The sequence below is a fragment of the Pogoniulus pusillus genome, chromosome 3 (genome assembly GCF_015220805.1).
Source record: "Pogoniulus pusillus isolate bPogPus1 chromosome 3, bPogPus1.pri, whole genome shotgun sequence".
NCBI lineage: Eukaryota > Metazoa > Chordata > Aves > Piciformes > Lybiidae > Pogoniulus > Pogoniulus pusillus.
The window spans coordinates 13,954,108-13,972,892 of NC_087266.1; the positions used below are offsets into that span (position 1 = coordinate 13,954,108).

Consider the following 18,785-nt stretch of genomic DNA (forward strand, 5'->3'; position numbering starts at 1 on the left):
TGTGAGAATATGAGGACTGGTCTTTCACACAGTAAAAGAGATTTCATTTAACATCTCCTTCTGTTTCCCAGATGTGTACTGCAGGATATAAATATATATGTATATTCATATATATGTACATATAAAGGAAAACAACTGAGAAGAAAAAAACGCTGAATGTCTTGTTACTTTGGTTGTCACAATAGGAAGCTTTGCCCAGCCAATGACAAACCCTTTTCTCCTCCCCTTATCTTTTCCACATCTGCATTTTAAAAGATATAAAAAGCTCCATAAGAACAAAATAACTGCAGCTTGAGCAAACATTTTCTTCAGGACTAAATCCAGGTTTAATAATTGACCTCTTCCAAAAGTGTAGCAATATCAAGATTTTGTTTCATTTTTCTTTATTTGTCATGATGTTTCAGAATTTATACCAAAATTATCATCATTAATACAGGATTTAAGCAGAGCAAGAAAGATGTCATGATTAAAGCATAGAATTGAAACTTGAGAAAATTCTCTGTAAATTGGGACAGCTCATCTTAGCATTTCTTATTTAAAAAAAAAAAAGAGGAGGTTAGTAAGGCTTTTGCTTCTCTGTCTTCACTCTAATTCAACTGTTGAGATTGCAAAGTTGAGGGATAGGAACTAAGTCTAGCTACATTTTTTTGCAGTAATACTAAAATCGGTTATAATCTTGGCTACTAAATGCTTTTATACTGCATCAAAATTAAGACATACAACAAAACTAATAGTGTGTTATTCCTCTTCAAAATATGAAGTTTTAAAAGCCACTCCATATTTCCTTGGGGAAAAATACTTTTAAATGAGCTGGCAGCTCATGGCTTAGACAGATTCACTCTGTGCTGGGTCAAGAGCTGGCTGGATGGCAGAGCCCAGAGAGTGGTGGTGAATGGAGCCACATCCAGTTGGCAGCCAGTCACTAGTGGTGTTCCCCAAGGACCAGTGCTGGGCCCAGTCCTGCTCAATATCTTTATTGATGATATGGATCAGGAGATTGAGTCCAGCATCAGTAAGTTTGCAGATGACACCAAGCTAGGAGCAGGTGTTGACCTGTTGGAAGGTAGGAGAGCCCTGCAGAGGGACCTGGACAGGCTGGATAGGTGGGCAGAGGCCAATGGGATGAGATTTAACAAGGCCAAGTGCAGGGTTCTACACTTTGGCCATAACAACCCCAAGCAGCACTACAGGCTGGGGACAGAGTGGCTGGAGAGCAGCCAGGAGGAAAGAGACCTGAGGGTACTGGTAGATAGTAGGCTGAAGATGAGCCAGCAGTGTGCCCAGGTGGCCAAGAGAGCCAATGGCATCCTGGCCTGGATCAGGAACAGTGTGGCCAGTAGGACAAGGGAGATTATTCTTCCCCTGTACTCAACACTGGTCAGGCCACACCTTGAGTACTGTGTCCAGTTCTGGGCCCCTCAATTCAAGAGAGATGTTGAGGTGCTGGAACGTGTCCAGAGAAGGGCAACAAAGCTGGTGAGGGGCCTGGAACACAAACCCTGTGAGGAGAGGCTGAGGGAGCTGGGGTTGTTTAGCCTGGAGAAGAGGAGGCTCAGGGGGGACCTCATTGCTGCCTAAAACTACCTGAAGGGACATTGTAGCCAGGTGGGGGTTGGTCTCTTCTCCCAGGCAACCAGCAACAGAACAAGGGGACACAGTCTCAAGTTGTGCCAGGGGAGGTATAGGCTGGATGTTAGGAGGAAGTTGTTGCCAGAGAGAGTGATTGGCATTGGAATGGGCTGCCCAGGGAGGTGGTGGAGTCACTGTCTCTGGAGGTGTTCAAGAAAAGCCTGGCTGAGGCACTTAGTGTCATGGTCTAGTTGACTGGCTAGGGCTGGGATCCAGGTTTGATTGGATGATCTTGGAGGTCTCTTCCAACCTGGTTGATTCTGTAATTCTATGATTCTATGACTAATTATCCATTCAATAACTTTTTTCTTTGCAATCTCTTTACAAGACTGGAATGAGAATTAACTGTTTTTCAAGTACTTTCAGTTTTTGCGCGTTCAGTGTGCCATGCTATTTTCCTTTCTGTCATTTTCATTTTTGGGATATCACAGTACTTCCATGAAAATAGAAAACAGTAAGAAACAAAACCTATTCTTTCTGTCCAAATCAAACTCCTGGCAAAGGCATTTCAAAATTGTCTCTCTTTGCCTTAAGCAGAAAGACTTGGCTTTTAACTCTCAACCTTGCCAGTGGCTAAAGAAACGATAGAAAAGAGGAGCTGACCTCATCTCAAAGGGCATATGATCTAAGAATAAAACAGGAGACAGATGAGAACAGGTAGCTGGCAAAGGGGCTAATGAGAAGCCTTTGATTAGAATTTTAGACACAAGCTAAGTGTAGTCACACTTTATGATCCTAAGGATCAGTTTTAAGCCAAGGAGTAAGTAATTTTCTTTTGCAGTAGATGCAGTTGTCTCATTGTATTAAATGAGACATTAAACAACAAAGAGCTCTTTGCCAGTACTTGGGGTGTGTTTAGAAGAGACAACAGCAAATTTCTCAGCTTTTATAAACACTGAAGAAAACAGATCCTAGTGTTCTTGTCCCAGATACATGGATCCTGCATCTGAGAGACAAGCATCACACTTTTGCATTTTGTGCAAGTACACCTCCATGAGAGTCACTGTAAAGAATTAACAACTTAAATATTGGGAAGTCACTAATTTAATGGCAATAACCCTGGGCTATAGTGAGTGCATTCAGATATAACACTGATATATAAAGGTGATGCTGCTGAAAGTTGGTAATATATAACCCAGGTGCCTGGCAAAAATGTTTCTTTTAATAGTTTTCTTCACTTAACAGTTACTCATTTCAAAACATACTCCTCTAACTGTGCACAATTTGCTTTGGTGCAGTGCAGAGGAAATTGATTTCTTAGACACATTTATTCTTTCAATGGTTATTCATTTGAGAGAGTTTCACTGTGTGGATGTACATTTTAGTTTGGTACAAAAGAAATTCATTGTTTTGACAGTTTTATTCTTTCAGCATTTATTCATTTAAACAAGGCCTCAGTCTGCAAAGCCGTTCACAAGAAAATTCTAGAGAGAAGGCATTGTAGGTTATACAAATCCATTACACTGGGTGTTTAAAGAAGTGCAAGGTACTCTCTCATCAGTAATGTGGCACCTACATAAAAACTTCATTTATCTTTATAACTTAACCAAAAATTATCTTAGAAACACAAGAAGAAACAAGTGCTAAAGAAGATTTAAATATGCCCAGTTAGAAGTAGCATCATAATCTTTGCATGTAAATTAACTGGCAGGCAATTCTTAATCTGCCTCTTTCCACTGCACAATATTCTTCTCAGTGTTGCACATGGCTTGTTTTTATTCTGTTTGTTTGGGTTGAAATCCAGATGGCAGTTCTGTTTCTGAAATGAAAATTGTATTAACTTTCTGCCATGTAAAGATTAGGTCTTAGTTTAAGTTATTTACTTTCTCTGGACAGTAGACTCCAAACAATCCTTCTTGTTGTTCAGATACTTATTTTGGGATGGGATGAACCACCCCAAAGCTATGCATTCACTGGAGAAGGAGCATGGACTCCAAGCTCAACTTGGATACCTGTTTCCCAACTAGCTAAATTGCTTTCCTCTTTACATTTCACGCTTCTACCGATGACCAATGTACTACTGTAAGGAAGAATAAAGAAGGCTTACTTTAACATGTCTGAGAATTGGCTACCTGATAAACCATACAAGAATAGATTTATAAGAACTAAAACATTCTGAATCACTAATGACCTAGGACACAGAAAAAAAAAATATTTATGTCCTAAGATTTTACCTGAACTCTGAAGTATGCCAGGTTCCCTGGTATTTAATTTTCAGTTATTTACACATTAATAATAGAATTACTGTTTTATCTTTTAGATGATCTGTACATTGAAAAAATTGACTAACCTACATAACCACCAACACAACAAGGGGGCACAGTCTCAAGTTGTGGTGGGGGAGGTCTAGGCTGGATGTTAGGAGGAAGTTCTTCACAGAGAAAGTGATTTGCCATTGGAATGGGCTGCCCAGGGAGGTGTTGAAGAAAAGCCTGGCTGAGGCACTTAGTGCCATGGTCTAGTTGACTGGATAGGGCTGGGGGATAGGTTGGACTGGATGATCTTGGAGGTCTCTTCCAACCTGGTTGATTCTATGATTCTAAGATCTAGTGCTTGTTTTTCTTCTTGACTTATGCTTTGCTGAAGTTTACCAGCCTGACTGTGGAATTCTCTGAAATGAAATCCGGTGCTAATTTTCTTTACCACTGTTGGCTAAAATAAGCCACAAATAACTGTTTGTTATTTCTGCTCTGATTTAACAGTCTCATGTCTTCTGCAGCAATTTATTACTTTGGGAAAAGCTTTAAAAACTTGGACATTATGGGATTTTTGTTTGGGTTTGGGGGGTTTGTTTATCGATTTGTTTGTGTTGATGTTGTTGTTGTTTGGTGTTGGTGGTTCTTTTATTTTATTGTAGCTTTTCTTATTTTTTTTTCTTTTTGCTTACAGTTCCAAAGACACCCCCAGCTAATGTAAGTGGTAGAAGTGGAAGGCGGCATGAATTAGTAATAGCATGGGAGGTAAGAGACTTTTCTGATTAAAGGTTTTGTCTCATGCTTGCTTCTGAGGGCAAAGTAAAGAGTACTGTATTGGGATTTCCTTCCAGCAAACCTTGGCAAGACACAAACATAAACCAGAGTTCTTTAAATGTGTTCTGAATTTTCAAAGTAATGGATATTTTCATTTGATTTAAGTAGAGGGCATTATGGTATTAGGTCCATGAGGCTCTTAGTGCCATGGTCTAGTTGACTGGCTAGGGCTGGATGACAGGTTGGATTGGATGATCTTGGAGGTCTCTTCCATCTTGGTTTATTCTATGAATCTATAATTCTATGATTCTAATTTGTAGGTCTTTTCTTCCTGATCTACTGCTTGGGTGGATTTGACTTTTCTGGATCTTGTATGTACACTGCATTGAATGACCATGGTGCCATGGTCTAGCCTTGAGCTCTGTGGTAAAGGGTTGGACTTGATGATCTGTGAGGTCTCTTCCAACCCTGATAATACTGTGATACTGTGATACTGTGAAATAATATCTGTGAGAAGAGCAAAGAAGCCTTGTAACTTTTTTAAAACTTAAATTAAGAAAGATTGGTTTTCTTTAAGTATTTCATGCAATTATAAATATAAAAATAAATACCTTTCTAGAAGATTCAACTTGCATCTTGCCTTGTTCTTATTCATGTATGTCAGAAGATATTATATGTCATGTATGATTATTCCAGCAGGCAATTAGAGAAATGGAAGCTGCTTTTTCAGCTAATATTACATAGCATAGGAGAATAAAGACTTGCAATCTTAAATAATATAGGAGAATAAAAACTTGTCTTGAGATCTGTCACTTCAAGAGAGTGAATTTAAATACTCTTTTTTTTGGCATTTCCCATAGGCCTAATATGCTGACAGCTGTTAAACATAATATAATTCTTAAACTATTCCATTTACTCTATAAGAAATGTAGGCAGTAAATTAGCACCAAAAAATCCATTCCTTGAGCTGGACATGTAAGATTTAGCTCTTGCAGTGCTCAGCCTCTCAACAGATAAATCCCTTTGCTGACTGCCTGCTTATGGCAGATGTGTCCCAATTTAAGTGGCTAATTTAACAGGTCCTCTGAGAAGCCAAAAACAAATGAGATTTTTTTTCCAAGACCCAGTCTGAGAGTTAGAGAAATAGATTTATTACATTATACCCTAAGTCTCAAATTGAACCCTAGACTTAAATCCCTAAGACCTGACATCCCATTTGGATACAGACATTAGACAGGCTAGCACCTAAAACCTAAGAAAGACCCATTGATAATAGATGTCACTGGCATCATATTACAGGAGCCCTTAGCAATATGTTGCTCTATACCTTTAGCATGGTCATTCAAAAGGGTTATTCCACTAGCAGATCTCTAGGTAAAGCATTAAATATGAAGTGGGAGATACAGAAGAAAAAAAATCTTTCTGAGCACAAGAGCTTATCCAGTCGAGGACAGTAACCTAACCATGGTGATTAGGTGAAGAAACTCCTAAAGATTCCTTCTCAGCAGTAACTGTCCCTATGTGGTCACAGATATAAGTGAGGTCATGTAGTGCAGCTAGAAGGTATCACCCTCACACAGGCAGCTAGATTATGAACAGCCACTGAGTGACTGCTTTCCAAATTGGTGAAACCTTATCTGATCATTACTCGAACTTTACATTTTAGCCAGTGTCTGAAGAGTTTCAGAGTGGAGAAGGATTTGGATATATTGTAGCCTTCAGACCTAATGGAACGCGTGGCTGGAAGGAAAAAATGGTGACATCTTCAGATGCTTCAAAGTTCATCTACAGAGATGAAAGTGTGCCACCTCTGACTCCTTTTGAAGTGAAAGTTGGTGTTTACAACAACAAAGGAGATGGTCCCTTCAGCCCTATTGTAGTCATCTGCTCAGCTGAAGGAGGTCAGTTGAACACAGAGTTAACTTGCATCTTCTGAACTGTATTAAGTTATTTGTACATCTTGAGTCCTATTATACCAGGTTTTCTCAATCTTAAATTTCATTACAGAAGTGGTAAGTAACATTAAACATGTTTTTGCAGAGAAGGGGGTGAACTAACTTAGCAAAGTTACCTGGATAGCAAGTCACAAAGTTTAGGAACAGACTTCAAGCCACATCAGTCCTAACAAAAAGAAAAATGTCTTTCAGTGAAAATTTATCCCTATTAACAGCTGGGCTGTTCTAACAGTGAGGGGGAGGGGGAAAAGATTATTGTTTCTGAGGTTCATGAAGCTTTTTCTGATGGGTTAATGAGACAATGGTTCTAAGACTAAATGCATTCACTTATGAATGCTCATTTCCTGGTTAATGGATATCAAAATTGCACAGAATGCAATTTTGTTCTTATTTTTGTTACTTTTTAATTAACTTATCACTCTTTTTTTTTAGTCCACTACTATAAAAGTACTGAATTTTTGTTTATGTGCAGTTTTGTTATTATTTTTATTACTTTTTAATTAACTTACCACTTTTACAAAATCCATTACTATAAAAGTACTGAATTTTTGTTTATGTGCAACTTTGTTCTTATTTTTATTACTTTTTAATTAACATAACCTTTTTTTTTAAATTCATTAGTATTAAAGTACTGAATTTTTGTTTATGTGCAATTTTGTTCTTATTTTTATTACTTTTTAAATAACTTATCACTTTTTTTTAGCATCCTGGCCTGGATCAGGAACAGTGTGGTCAGTAGGACAAAGGAGGTTATTCTTTCCCTCTACTCAGCACTGGTCAGGACACAGCTTGAGTGCTGTGTCCAGTTCTGGGCTCCTCAATTCAAGAGAGATGTTGAGGTGCTGGAAGGTGTCCAGAGAAGGGCAACAAGGCTGGTGAGGGGCCTGGAACACAAACCCTATGAGGAGAGGCTGAGGGAGCTGGGGCTGTGCAGCCTGGAGAAGAGGAGGCTCAGGGGTGACCTCATTGCTGTCTACAACTACCTGAAAGGAGGCTTGTAGCCAGGTGGGGGTTGGTCTCCTCCCAGGCAACCAGCAACAGAACAAGGGGACACAGTCTCAAGTTGTGCCAGGGAAGGTACAGGCTGGATGTTAGGAGGAAGTTGTTGCCAGAGAGAGTGATTGGCATTGGAATGGGCTGCCCAGGGAGGTGGTGGAGTTGCCATCCCTGGAGGTGTTGAAGAAGAGCCTGGATGAGGCACTTAGTGCCATGGTCTAGTTGACTGGCTAGGGCTGGGTGCTAGTTTGGACTGGATGATCTTGGAGGTCTCTTCCAACCTGGTTGATTCTATGATTCTGTGATTAGTATAAAAGTAATGAATTTTTGTTTATGTCCAAATATTTAATGTGAATTACAGGAATAGTTCAGACGAACACATAAAATTATTTCTTGACACTTGCTGTATCAACAAATATTCTCAATAATATTTTGGGGAAATAAAAAGAAAAGAAAAGATAAAACACCATGATTTGTATTAGTGAAAGAATGTGTTCTGTATTGATAGGAGGTAGTGTACAGAAATTTCCAAATTTCCATGGAGACAAAAGGTACATAAATATTATCCAATGCTCTATTACTGGAAACATGCTTCAGTTTAAATGTACTGTATTATATATGGGTTACTCACTGCCTCCTGTTAGGAGAATAAAATAAGTACAGCCCTAATAAAGATGTGAGGAATTCCACACTGCCTTCACAAAAAATGTAATATGAAGATAATGGTATTTCATCTGAAGCTGGAAAACATTAAATGGTTTTTCCATAATAGCCCACAATAAGTGTGTAATATTAGAGCCACGATGCACCAGAGATTATCTACTGCTATTCTCTCACAGTAATTATAGAAGTTGGAAATGCTGTTTTTGCTAAAAGCAGCCCTGCTAATTTGTTTGTGTTCCACTGTTTGGATCAGCATTACCAAGTATTCACATTATTATAAAAAACATTATATTTTAAAATGTAAAAATTGCCTGCTGCAGCTTGGAAATCTTGCAGCTGACTTCTCTGTTCCTCAATGGAAATAAAATGATACTGTGAGGCCTATAGCAATGTTTCTATTATTTAACAATTTCATACTCTAATCAGAAACTTCAATAGAAGTGGAGTTTGTGCAAAGAAAGGGGGGTGAAAATTTAATGGATTTTTTTTTAACTTAAGCTGTATGGCAAATTGTAATAAATAGTCCTTTGCTTGTTATTTCTGCAAGGCTATGGATTTTGTCTATCTGGACTTTAGTAAAGCATTGGACATGGTCTCCTAAATACCCTCCTGGAGAAATTGCCTGCTTATGTCTTGGGTGGGTGGATGCTTTGCTGGGTAAAAAAAGTGGTTGGATTGCTGATACGAAGAGTAGAACAGAGATAAACCAATTATCAGCCACAAGTGGTGTTCTCCAGGGCTCAGTACTGGGGCCAATTCTCTTTAATATCTTTATCAATGATCTGGATGAGAGAATCGAGTGCATCCTTAATAAGTTTGCAGGTGATACCAAATTGGGAGGAAGTGTTGATCTTCTTCAGGACAGGAAGGGACCTGAGCAGCTGGATAGATGGGCCTAGGCCAGTTGTATGGTGTTCAACAAGGTCAAGTGCCAGGTTCTGCACTTCAGTCATAGTAACCTCATGCAGTACTACAGGCTTGAGGAAGAGTGGCCAGAAAGCTGCACAGTAGAGAAAGGTTAGGGGTGTTGATCAACAGCCAGTTCCATATGAGCTATCACCATGCCCAGGGGGAGCAAGAATGCCAACAGCATCCTGATTTGTATCAGGAATTGTGTTACAAGCATGATCAGGGAACTGAATGTTCCCTTGTACTCAGCACCAGTGAAGCCACAACTTGAGTACTGTGCTCAGTTTTGGGACCCAGACTACAAGGAAGACGCTGAGGTCCTGGAGTGGCTCCATAGAAGGGCAGCAAAGCTGGTGAAAGCTCTGGAGAACAAGTCTTCTTAGGAGTGACTGAGGGAACTGAGTTTGTTTAGCCTGGAGAAGAGAAGGCTGAGGGGCAGCTTTATCACTCTCTACAACTACTTAAAAGGAGGTTGTAGAGAGGTGGATGTTTGTTTCTTCTCCCTAATAACAAGTGGCAGAGCAAGAGGAAATGGCTTCAAGTTTTACAAGAGTAGATATTCAAAGAAAATTCTTGACTGAAAGGTTTCTGAGACACTGGAATAGGCTTCCCATGAAGGTGGCTGATTCACCATCTCAGGAGTTGTTTAAAAAATGCATAGACATGGTGCTAGGAGACATGGATTAGCAGAAGATTTCTTAGAGTTAGACAGTGGTTGGTCTCAATGATCTTAAAAGTCTTTCCCAACCAAAACCAGTCTATCATTCTATATATTATGGTCCTTGAGCTGATCCAAAAAACTCTTACCTTATTGCTTTTCATCACACACTCCACTTACTACTAAAGATCTAGAATAAAGTTATTAAAAGTTAAGGAAACTTTCTATTACATATTAAAAGATTTCTATCTACAATTGCTTATTGGTATACTAAATTTATCTAATGAATTGTAGAACATATTACCTCTGCTAGGCACACAGAATAAAAAATCCTAGGAGCTTGCATAGGACAGGTTCTGGAAAAAGACAAAATTTCTCATTTATTATAAACAATTATATAAATGCTTGAATTAATGTATCTGTTTTCTGTATGTCTCTCTGATCTACATTCAGAGCTCATTAGCAGTGGTGCCAATTTGTGCCTAGACAAGAAGCTTAGCAATGGATATCTGATTACCACAAGTGCCTCTGATGGAGACAAAAGGCTTACAAAATGACCTGATTAAAGAATCTCAGAAAACATGAGCAAAACATAGTGATTTTTCATAAGTACAAGGGCTAATCCTTTCATGTCTATCTCTTAAGTCAGATATCTAGAAGATAATATGCTCAAAATGCTTTTGAGGTATCAGTGATAGTGATAACCTAAAGCTGACAGATGGACAGAGCCTGGCTATTTATAGGTGTTTGAAGACATGGTTTCTCCCTCATTGATCATTTGATTTCATAGGAATATCACCAGGTTACAACTAATGGTCTGGTTGACTGGATAGGGCTGGGTGCTAGGTTGGACTGGATGATCTTGGAGGTCTCTTCCAACCTGCTTGATTCTTGATTCTATAATGGGAAAGACTTTCCAGTAGCTAAAGATGCAGATGAATGTAATGAAAAGAACAGAGAATAGAACAGAGAATCAGATAAAAAGGTTGGTCAAAACTAGCTTCCTGGGATATCCATCAAACAAAAAAACCCACCAGAAAACAAGCAAACAAAAAAAAAACCACACAAATGTGATTCTCTGACAAAGATTCCTTAATGCAGTAGAAAAGTTTGAAGGGAGAATCTTTCCTGGAGACCTTAGAAGAAAGAAAATGTTCAAGGAAAGATTAAAAAGAGAGGGCAGATGTTGTAGTGAAGTAAAAGAAATTATGAGAACCTGGCACCCATTAGAAGAGGAAATGATGATGGTACACAGAAGATGCAGTATAGGGGGAAAAAATATACACAATTGTCTTCAATGAGAAAGCAGAACAAAACACAACAGATGTATTCCAACACAAACCGGAACTTCCCGTAAAGGAACACTCTAATGAGAAAAAGTGACACCAGAACACAGGGAAAGCACGGCAAGTCAGGCTGCCTGCCAGTAGAGAAGTTGTGTATGCCTAAGGCTGAAAAGAAGCATGGAGAAAAGAGCAGGGAGAAATCTTCTGATTGTACTTACTGCCAGGAACATAATGGTATCAGATTCATGCTAGGACAGACTGGGAAAAAGAACTGAACTGTGGTGCAGGCATAGATGATTCTTATATGTAGAGAACAAAAATTATGAAGACACAAGGTATTGAAAACTAAAACAATAAAGAAAATCAGTGCTAAGCACTGTTTGTTTTAACATTTATATATTTTTAAAGATTTTTCTTGATGACCACATTCCACTTGAATATTGAGGAGCTAGGAATGAATGCTCAGACTACTCACACAAGCTTTCAGTACCAGGGAAATCATATGCAGTCTCCATGCAGGTTTAATCCACCAAAAGAGGAAAACTGGAACTATCAGAAATGTAGTTATAGTAGTTACAGCAAAGGAAATATGAAAGCATAAAGGTGTCATTGCAAAACGTTGGGAAAAGCTGTACAGAGAGCAATGATGGCCAGGTAGACTTGCTTTAGTAATTGTGACTACACAAAATATGAGCTGCATAAGAAAGACAAATATGAGCTACATAGGAAAGACAAAATTAAAACGTTTGGATCTCATAACACACTGGTGATGCTGTAACATATCAGGAAATACAAAACCAGTGTTTGGATAAAACAGAACATCCATGGGCTCTATGTCATTTTGGAAAGGGGCAATGGAAAAAACTGAGTTAAACCAGAGGTTAGAATCATAGAATCAACCAGTTGGAAGAGACCTCCAAGATCATCCAGTCCAACCTAGCACCCAGCCCTAGCCAGTCAACCAGACCATGGCACTAAGTGCCTCATCCAGGCTTTTCCTGAACACCTCCAGGGACAGTGACTCCACCACCTCCCTGGGCAGCCCATTCCAGCCTGGATGCTGATGAAAAACTTCTAATTTTAGATAAATATTACAGGTCAGAGTTACTTATGAGAGGATTTAGCTCTTCAGAGTAATTTGGACAGTAAATACAACTCATTGACCTTATGTTCTGGCTAGGATAATTAGCATATTCTTTATCTAGTACAGACTAATTTAGAAGAAATAATGGTCTTGATGAATAAGTCAGTCATTACAGAAAATATTATGGCAACATATGACAATGGAACAAGACATCATTAAATACCAAGAAATTATTTAATAAATTGGAATTGAGTATTGAGACTAGAAATGAAAGTGCTTTGGAATGCCTCTGAGCCAAAGGTGTAAAATCTCATGGAAATTTATAACGCAAGAGGTTGTACATGTCTGAGGCAACACATGACATCTGAGGATCTAAAGATATGCCCATTAGAAGATTCAGGAAATTATTAAGACCTTATTTATTTTGTCCTAGTGAGAAAAAACTGATTTGGGTTAAGATGCTGTCTGTAAATCAGGGAAACTCTTAGGGATGGTGAAGAACTTTTGAAGGTAAAGGATAATGATGCTATTATTATTACTATTGGTATCATTATCATTATTACTATTATTTAGCAAATAAAACAAGCCAGACATTCACTATGCTTGAAGCCAGTTGGCCAAAAAATTTCACATCTGCACTCTTCAATGCTGTCACACTCAAGACTGTGGCTGCATCCATACACCTTCTGGGAACCATCTCTGGCCAGGCACCAGCATATTTTAGGGCAGTACTAACTAGCCAGTCAGTACTTCAGCATGGATCATGTTAACTATTTTATTCTAGACAACTCTATGTCTGTGCTCAAGCTAATGCTTGCTCTTTCTGTTCCTGTTTAGTTGACAAATATAGACAGAGTCTATCAGCACAACAATAAATATGAATTAGAATACATGTAGTAGAGATATAAAAAATAGAATTAAGAAATAAGTTTCTGAGAGAAAGAGGGAACCCAGCTGGTTTCAATATGTGTTAGAACTGTTATAAAGGTGTTTGGGTTTTTTAATGATTGTCACAATGGCTGATACAGAGTCAGTTCTGTTAATTTCAGTATCTGTCCTCTCCTTCAGGCACCTGGTGAAATTATCTTTACAAAAACTGAAAGGTCTGTAATTGTGATAAACAGTGTAGTGAACACTACTAAAAGCTTCTAGATATGAAATACAGCCCTGAGCAGTACAAGGTAATGCCTGAAGACTCTCAGTCTTGCTTTTTAAAACCTCCCAAGGGATTCCAAATGCACTCCTGTATACACATACAAGATGTAATGATACCGCAGAGAACTTTTGTTCTTGCTTTGTATGGATTTGTACTAATTTACTGAGCCAATGAAGAACCAAACTCTCAGTTATCTGAAAGGCAAAGCCACATATATAACAGCCGATTTTGATCTCTCATAACTTCAAGAAGTTTTTGGCCAGCTAGTGGATGATGTGATTTTAAACATGACACTGTAGGTTAGGCCCTCCTCCCCTTGCCTTTCACCCTAATCCCTTATTGAAGCAAACAAATATATCACCCCTTCCTTTTCATTTAGAGGAAAGAATACACTCTCTCTGTCTTTAATTAAAATCTTACATTTATGAAGTGAAGTTTTCTGGCTGATTTCATAGCTAAAGCTGAGCTGTTTGGGGGTTAGATGAACCTGAAAATTAATACATCAGCATATTAGTGGTAAACTGCAGTGGACTATTTCCTTTGTTGCCGTCTGATCCACTTGGAGAAATCCTGTAAAAATTCAACTGGAGCAATCTCCATAAGGAGCAAAATCACAATCTTAGCATGTAGAAGTTTATTAAGCATTCCTTTGTTTAATGACACTAACGTCCAGGGGAAGTCAGATGTGCAATCAGTATTATAGGCACGTGCCCTCCTTGGGTGCTGCTTTGTCACTTGGTAGAAATGAGGCATTTATATTTGTAAAGATGACAAGGCTCTTCTGCAATTTTAATCTATCAAAGCCCAACTTTTATCAGTCTGCTCATCCAACTTCTACTTGCATGCTAAGGCAAGTGAGCCATGTGTAGGCAACATACAGTAACGCCTTAATGGAATAGGGATTCCCACATGACACCCCACTGTTTAATAAATCAGAGTTATTCCACAGAGGAAGGAGTGCAACAAGAAGATGTATACTGTGAGCAAGTGTGCAGGAGAGCAGAATTATAGGAGTAGGCTTCAGAATTTCTACCTGACAAGTAGGGGTATTTCACCTCTAAATAAAAGAGGTCCAGGTCAGAGGTCATCACTGCAGACCTGATCACTGCTTCACTGTTAGCTCACCTCCTCACCTTTGTAATATTTCTCTGGTTTAAAATTCTCTACAAAGATACTGGTCAAATTGAAAGTGAAAATAGAAAGTACTCAAGGAAATGTGAGAAGCTGTTGAGCCTATCTGGGGAGACAATCAATGGTCTTTATTTTTGTTGTTTTGCAACCACAAAAGCAATGTAGTGAGACTGCACCTTGAGTATTGTGGCCAGCTCGGGGCTCTGCAATTCAAGAGAGATGGGGATATGCTAGAGTGAGTCCAACGGAGAGCTATGGGGGTGAATAAGGGACTGGAATGAGGAAAGGCTGAGACACCTGAAGCTGTTTAGCTTGGAGAAAACTGTGAGGGGTTCTTATTAATGTTCACAGATTTCTGAGGGGTGGTGTCAAGAAAAAGGGACCAGCCTTCTCTCAGTGGTGCCTTGTGATAGGATGAGGGGCAATGGATGGAAACTGGAACACTGAAAGTTCCACTTCCACATGAGGGGGAAATTCTTTTCTGTGAGGGTGCCAGAGCACTGGAACAGGCTACCTAGAGAGGATGTGGAGTCTCCTTCTTTAGAGACTTTCAAGTCCCATCTAGATGCATTCCTGTGCAACCTGCTCTAAACGATCCTGCTTTGGCAGGAAGGGTAGACTCAGTGATCTCCAGAAGTTCCCTCCAATCCCTACCATTCCATGATTCCCCAAGTGGGGACACAGTGAGAACTAGTAACTAACTCTTATTTTTCTTACTTGCCAGGATCAAAATTCAGGATTCTCCATTTGAACATTAAATCAATGCAATTAGTGGAATCCCTTGTCCTGCTCTTTTACAGCCATCTGAAAGACCTACAGACTGAGCATGTTTCCTTAAAGTGTGATTGCAGCAGATAGAAAGACAACATTTTGTGGGCATTGTACATAGTTTTTTGAAAATCCACCATGCTGCATCTTTAAGTCAATCACAGAATATTAAAGGCACCATAAAAAATACTGCTGCTCTCCCCCCCCTCCCCTTTTTTTTCCCAAGCAGTATGACCTCAGGAGAACAACTATAGGGCTAGCATAATACCAGGATATTAACAAATGAAAATTATTATGTCAGTGATCATTATAGAAAAATGTAATGAGCCTGTCAAACTTATCATTAGTTTTAGACACACAGAATAAAGCATGGCATTGCAGTAAACTACAGACTGTTTCACATCAGCAGAAACAGTATGGTCTTCATCTTCTCTGAATCAATAAACTATGTTGTTTAGTCTCCATAACTTTCAGACAGTCATAACACTTCTTATTCCCAAATATATAATTTCTGTTCTTTTCCTGAACGCTGACATTCTCAATGTCTAATATCAGCAACACTGCAGTAAGTAGTTTCTGGATATGTAAGAAATGCATTTTATTCACATAAAAATATCTGAACTATTTCTACTCCATTTGTTGAAAACCATTTTTTAAAAATAGCTCAAAATATTCAGTGTTTCTATTCAAAGCAATACATAAACCAACATGAGTGAATGCTAGGAAAAGGAAATTGTTTCTACATTTATAGAAAGCATAAAGGCTGCCAACCAACATCTTACGTGCATCTCAAATTATTTATCCCACTGCAATCTTTTCTGACAACAAGATAATTGCTTCAATAACACAAAAACTAGAAAACAGCTTTTGCCACACAAATCTTAGATGTACACAAAATACAAAGCAGGATGTAACTATTGAACAAAAAAGCGTATTATGAAGAATATATTTCTTCATGGCACAATTCTTTCAGAAAATCATTTAACTTATTCCTGAGTATTTATCTATTTATTTATTTATTCTTTGTTACCTGAAAATTTCTGCACCCATTGTACACTTATTAGTAATAAAGACCACTTTGCATCACATCAGAAATGCTTTTCTCTAGAAGCAAATAAAAAAATATCAAAAAGAGCTGCAAATATTAAAACCCTCCCATCAAAAAGGATAAAAAAATTCACATAAGCAATGTCAGAGAAAAAGTGTAGGGGAACAGTGCCAGAACAATGCCTGCAATATGATCAGAGAATGGTAGCTAATGAGTCAAGACTGATATTAAGCATCTTACTAAGGCAGTTTGATCACTGAGGAAAATGTATAATATTAACTTAGGCTGTTCCATTAAGAAACTCCTTTTCTGCAGCCCTGTTAAATGAGTCCCATAAAAGCATTTTTTTAGGAACCTCTTTGATGCACCTCCCTATAACAAAAAGCCAAGACCTCTTCCTGTCCTTCAAGAGCAGATCAACACATTAGAAATGTACTAGGAAACATTAGGCCAGAGAAGAAATCTAAAGTTCTGCAATTGCAGGGGAATGTGAATTCACACTTTTGCTCAGCAAGTAAACTGCACCAAAATGGTGGAGAAATGCCACTACTGTGTGCTTCACTCTCCATTTTCAAGTCTTGTCTCCACAGCTCTTCTTAAGCAAATTTTCAGTAATATTTAGGTAATAAAGCAAAAGATCCAAGGGATTTCTTAACTCATCTTCATTTGTTATATGACCATTTTTGGACTATCTTCATTCCCAGTGCATTCACTGGAGGTACAAACTGGTGTTATGCTCAATAGACAGTTGTTGTAGCAGATCTCTATGAACATCTACTCAGCTTCCCAACCATTAAAAGAAGTTAGATCTCCATAAAGGCTTTGGTGATATGAAAGCGTAAAATAAAACACGCCTGTGGCAACACTGTTAGGCAGGTGTGACATTTAAAGCATCCTGCAGCCCTATGGTTCTAGTGTGCATCTTGGCCATGCCCTAACTGTTCTGAAGGACACCTACCCTGGTTGGATGGCAAGAAGGGTCCTTCGCTCCAGATAGTCAGGAAGTCAGGAGTACAGCGTCCTATAAACAGCACAAAGATAGAAACATGAACACAAGGCCAGTGGTAACACCACATGTAATGACAGGGTGTGATGGTTTGGGTGTTACCCACCCCCCCACATTTTAGAAATACCCAACTAGTCTCAGCTGGCTCTGGGAATATAAATGAAGCTATTTATTTACAGCTAGCACAATATACAAGCAGATATTTACAGTATATACAGAAACATACAGGAATATACAAGGTAAAAGGTAATACAGAAACACAACTCCCCTCCCAGAAACCTGAGTCCCCAGGAGGGGCTCTCAACCACCCCTGCACCTTCCCCCTGCCCCTCTCAATCTTATCCCAGTCCTAAGGAAGAATAGAGGTTCAGCCAAGAGGTTAGGAAGCAAAGGTGAGTGGAAGGAGAGGTTAGTGAGATGCAGCTCAGCCAGAAGCTCAAGGCAGAGTGCAACAAAATGGCGAGAGTGTTATCTAATGTTTTCCTTTCTTCCTCAGCAAGACTCTGAGGGAGTAGACATCACCATTGTTTTCCTTTCATGGCCTATGATCTAGTTCTTCTCACCAAAACATTCTACCCTGCTTCAAACTAGCACAAGGGGATAGATCTTAATGCCTTCTTCAGAAAACTGTGCGCATCCCAGGGCTAAACCAGAAAATGCTTTACAGCAGAGAGAAGACAGCACACTACAGACACTGCTGCCCGTGACTTCAAGGACATAATAACAGAGTCCTAAAAATTCCTGTTATGTAACATTTCACCACCACTGTGAATATCACTTTTTGCTTGATATAACCCCAGAGCAGGACCGACAGAGCACCCTGTCAAGACATCACTCACCTTTAGCTGGTGAAGAGAATGAATGCTCCATTTACTGCTGAAGTTAGGTTGATCAAGGGCTATGAAATGGATGTGTGGGTGGGGAAGCATTTGCAAACATTAATTTTTTTTTTCTACAAAAAATAATAGAGAAGAGATTCTGTTACAGTTTGTTGCACCCATCATCGATGACAAGATACTGATGTACCATGACACAAATGAAAAACTCACAACAGTAATCTTCTCTTCATCTCATTCAGTTTTTCACGTTCCCCATAAGTGTCATACCTTCTTGTGAGTGTTAAGGCAGAATAAAGGAAGCAAATGACAGTTTAAGATGGAGAGGTTTTGATAAATACAAGCTGTTACAGTGGAGGTTTATTGTTTCCATTTTTCTTAATACAGAACCCACTGCTGCTCCCATCGATGTCAAAGCTACGAGTTTGTCTGTATCAGAGATTCTTGTTGCGTGGAAACATATTAAAGAAAGTCTAGGAAGACCACAGGGATTTGAGGTATGAACACAGACTATCATAATGAGAAGCCTTGTTGTTTTGCTGGCATTGCATTCTGTTAACATGTGCAGTAGTGAAACTTCAGTAGAGATTATGCTCAGTTTAGCATACACACGACGAGATGTAGAACAACGGCCGCAGCTGTAGCACCAGAGCATCTTTTATTTATTTCTGCTTGAGCACTGTTCAGAACC

At 38.9% G+C, this 18,785-nt stretch overlaps 1 protein-coding gene across 8 annotated transcripts in view; it reads left to right on the forward strand.

Moving 5' to 3' along the window:
- Positions 1-18,785, forward strand: part of CNTN5 (contactin 5) — a 736,829-nt gene that overhangs the window by 698,743 nt on the left and 19,301 nt on the right. For all 8 annotated transcript variants that reach the window (XM_064170433.1, XM_064170430.1, XM_064170397.1 and 5 more), the window contains 3 exons: positions 4,519-4,589; positions 6,265-6,499; positions 18,482-18,591. In XM_064170433.1, the coding sequence (XP_064026503.1) occupies positions 4,519-4,589; positions 6,265-6,499; positions 18,482-18,591 (416 nt within the window). The remainder of the gene's footprint in view (positions 1-4,518; positions 4,590-6,264; positions 6,500-18,481; positions 18,592-18,785) is intronic.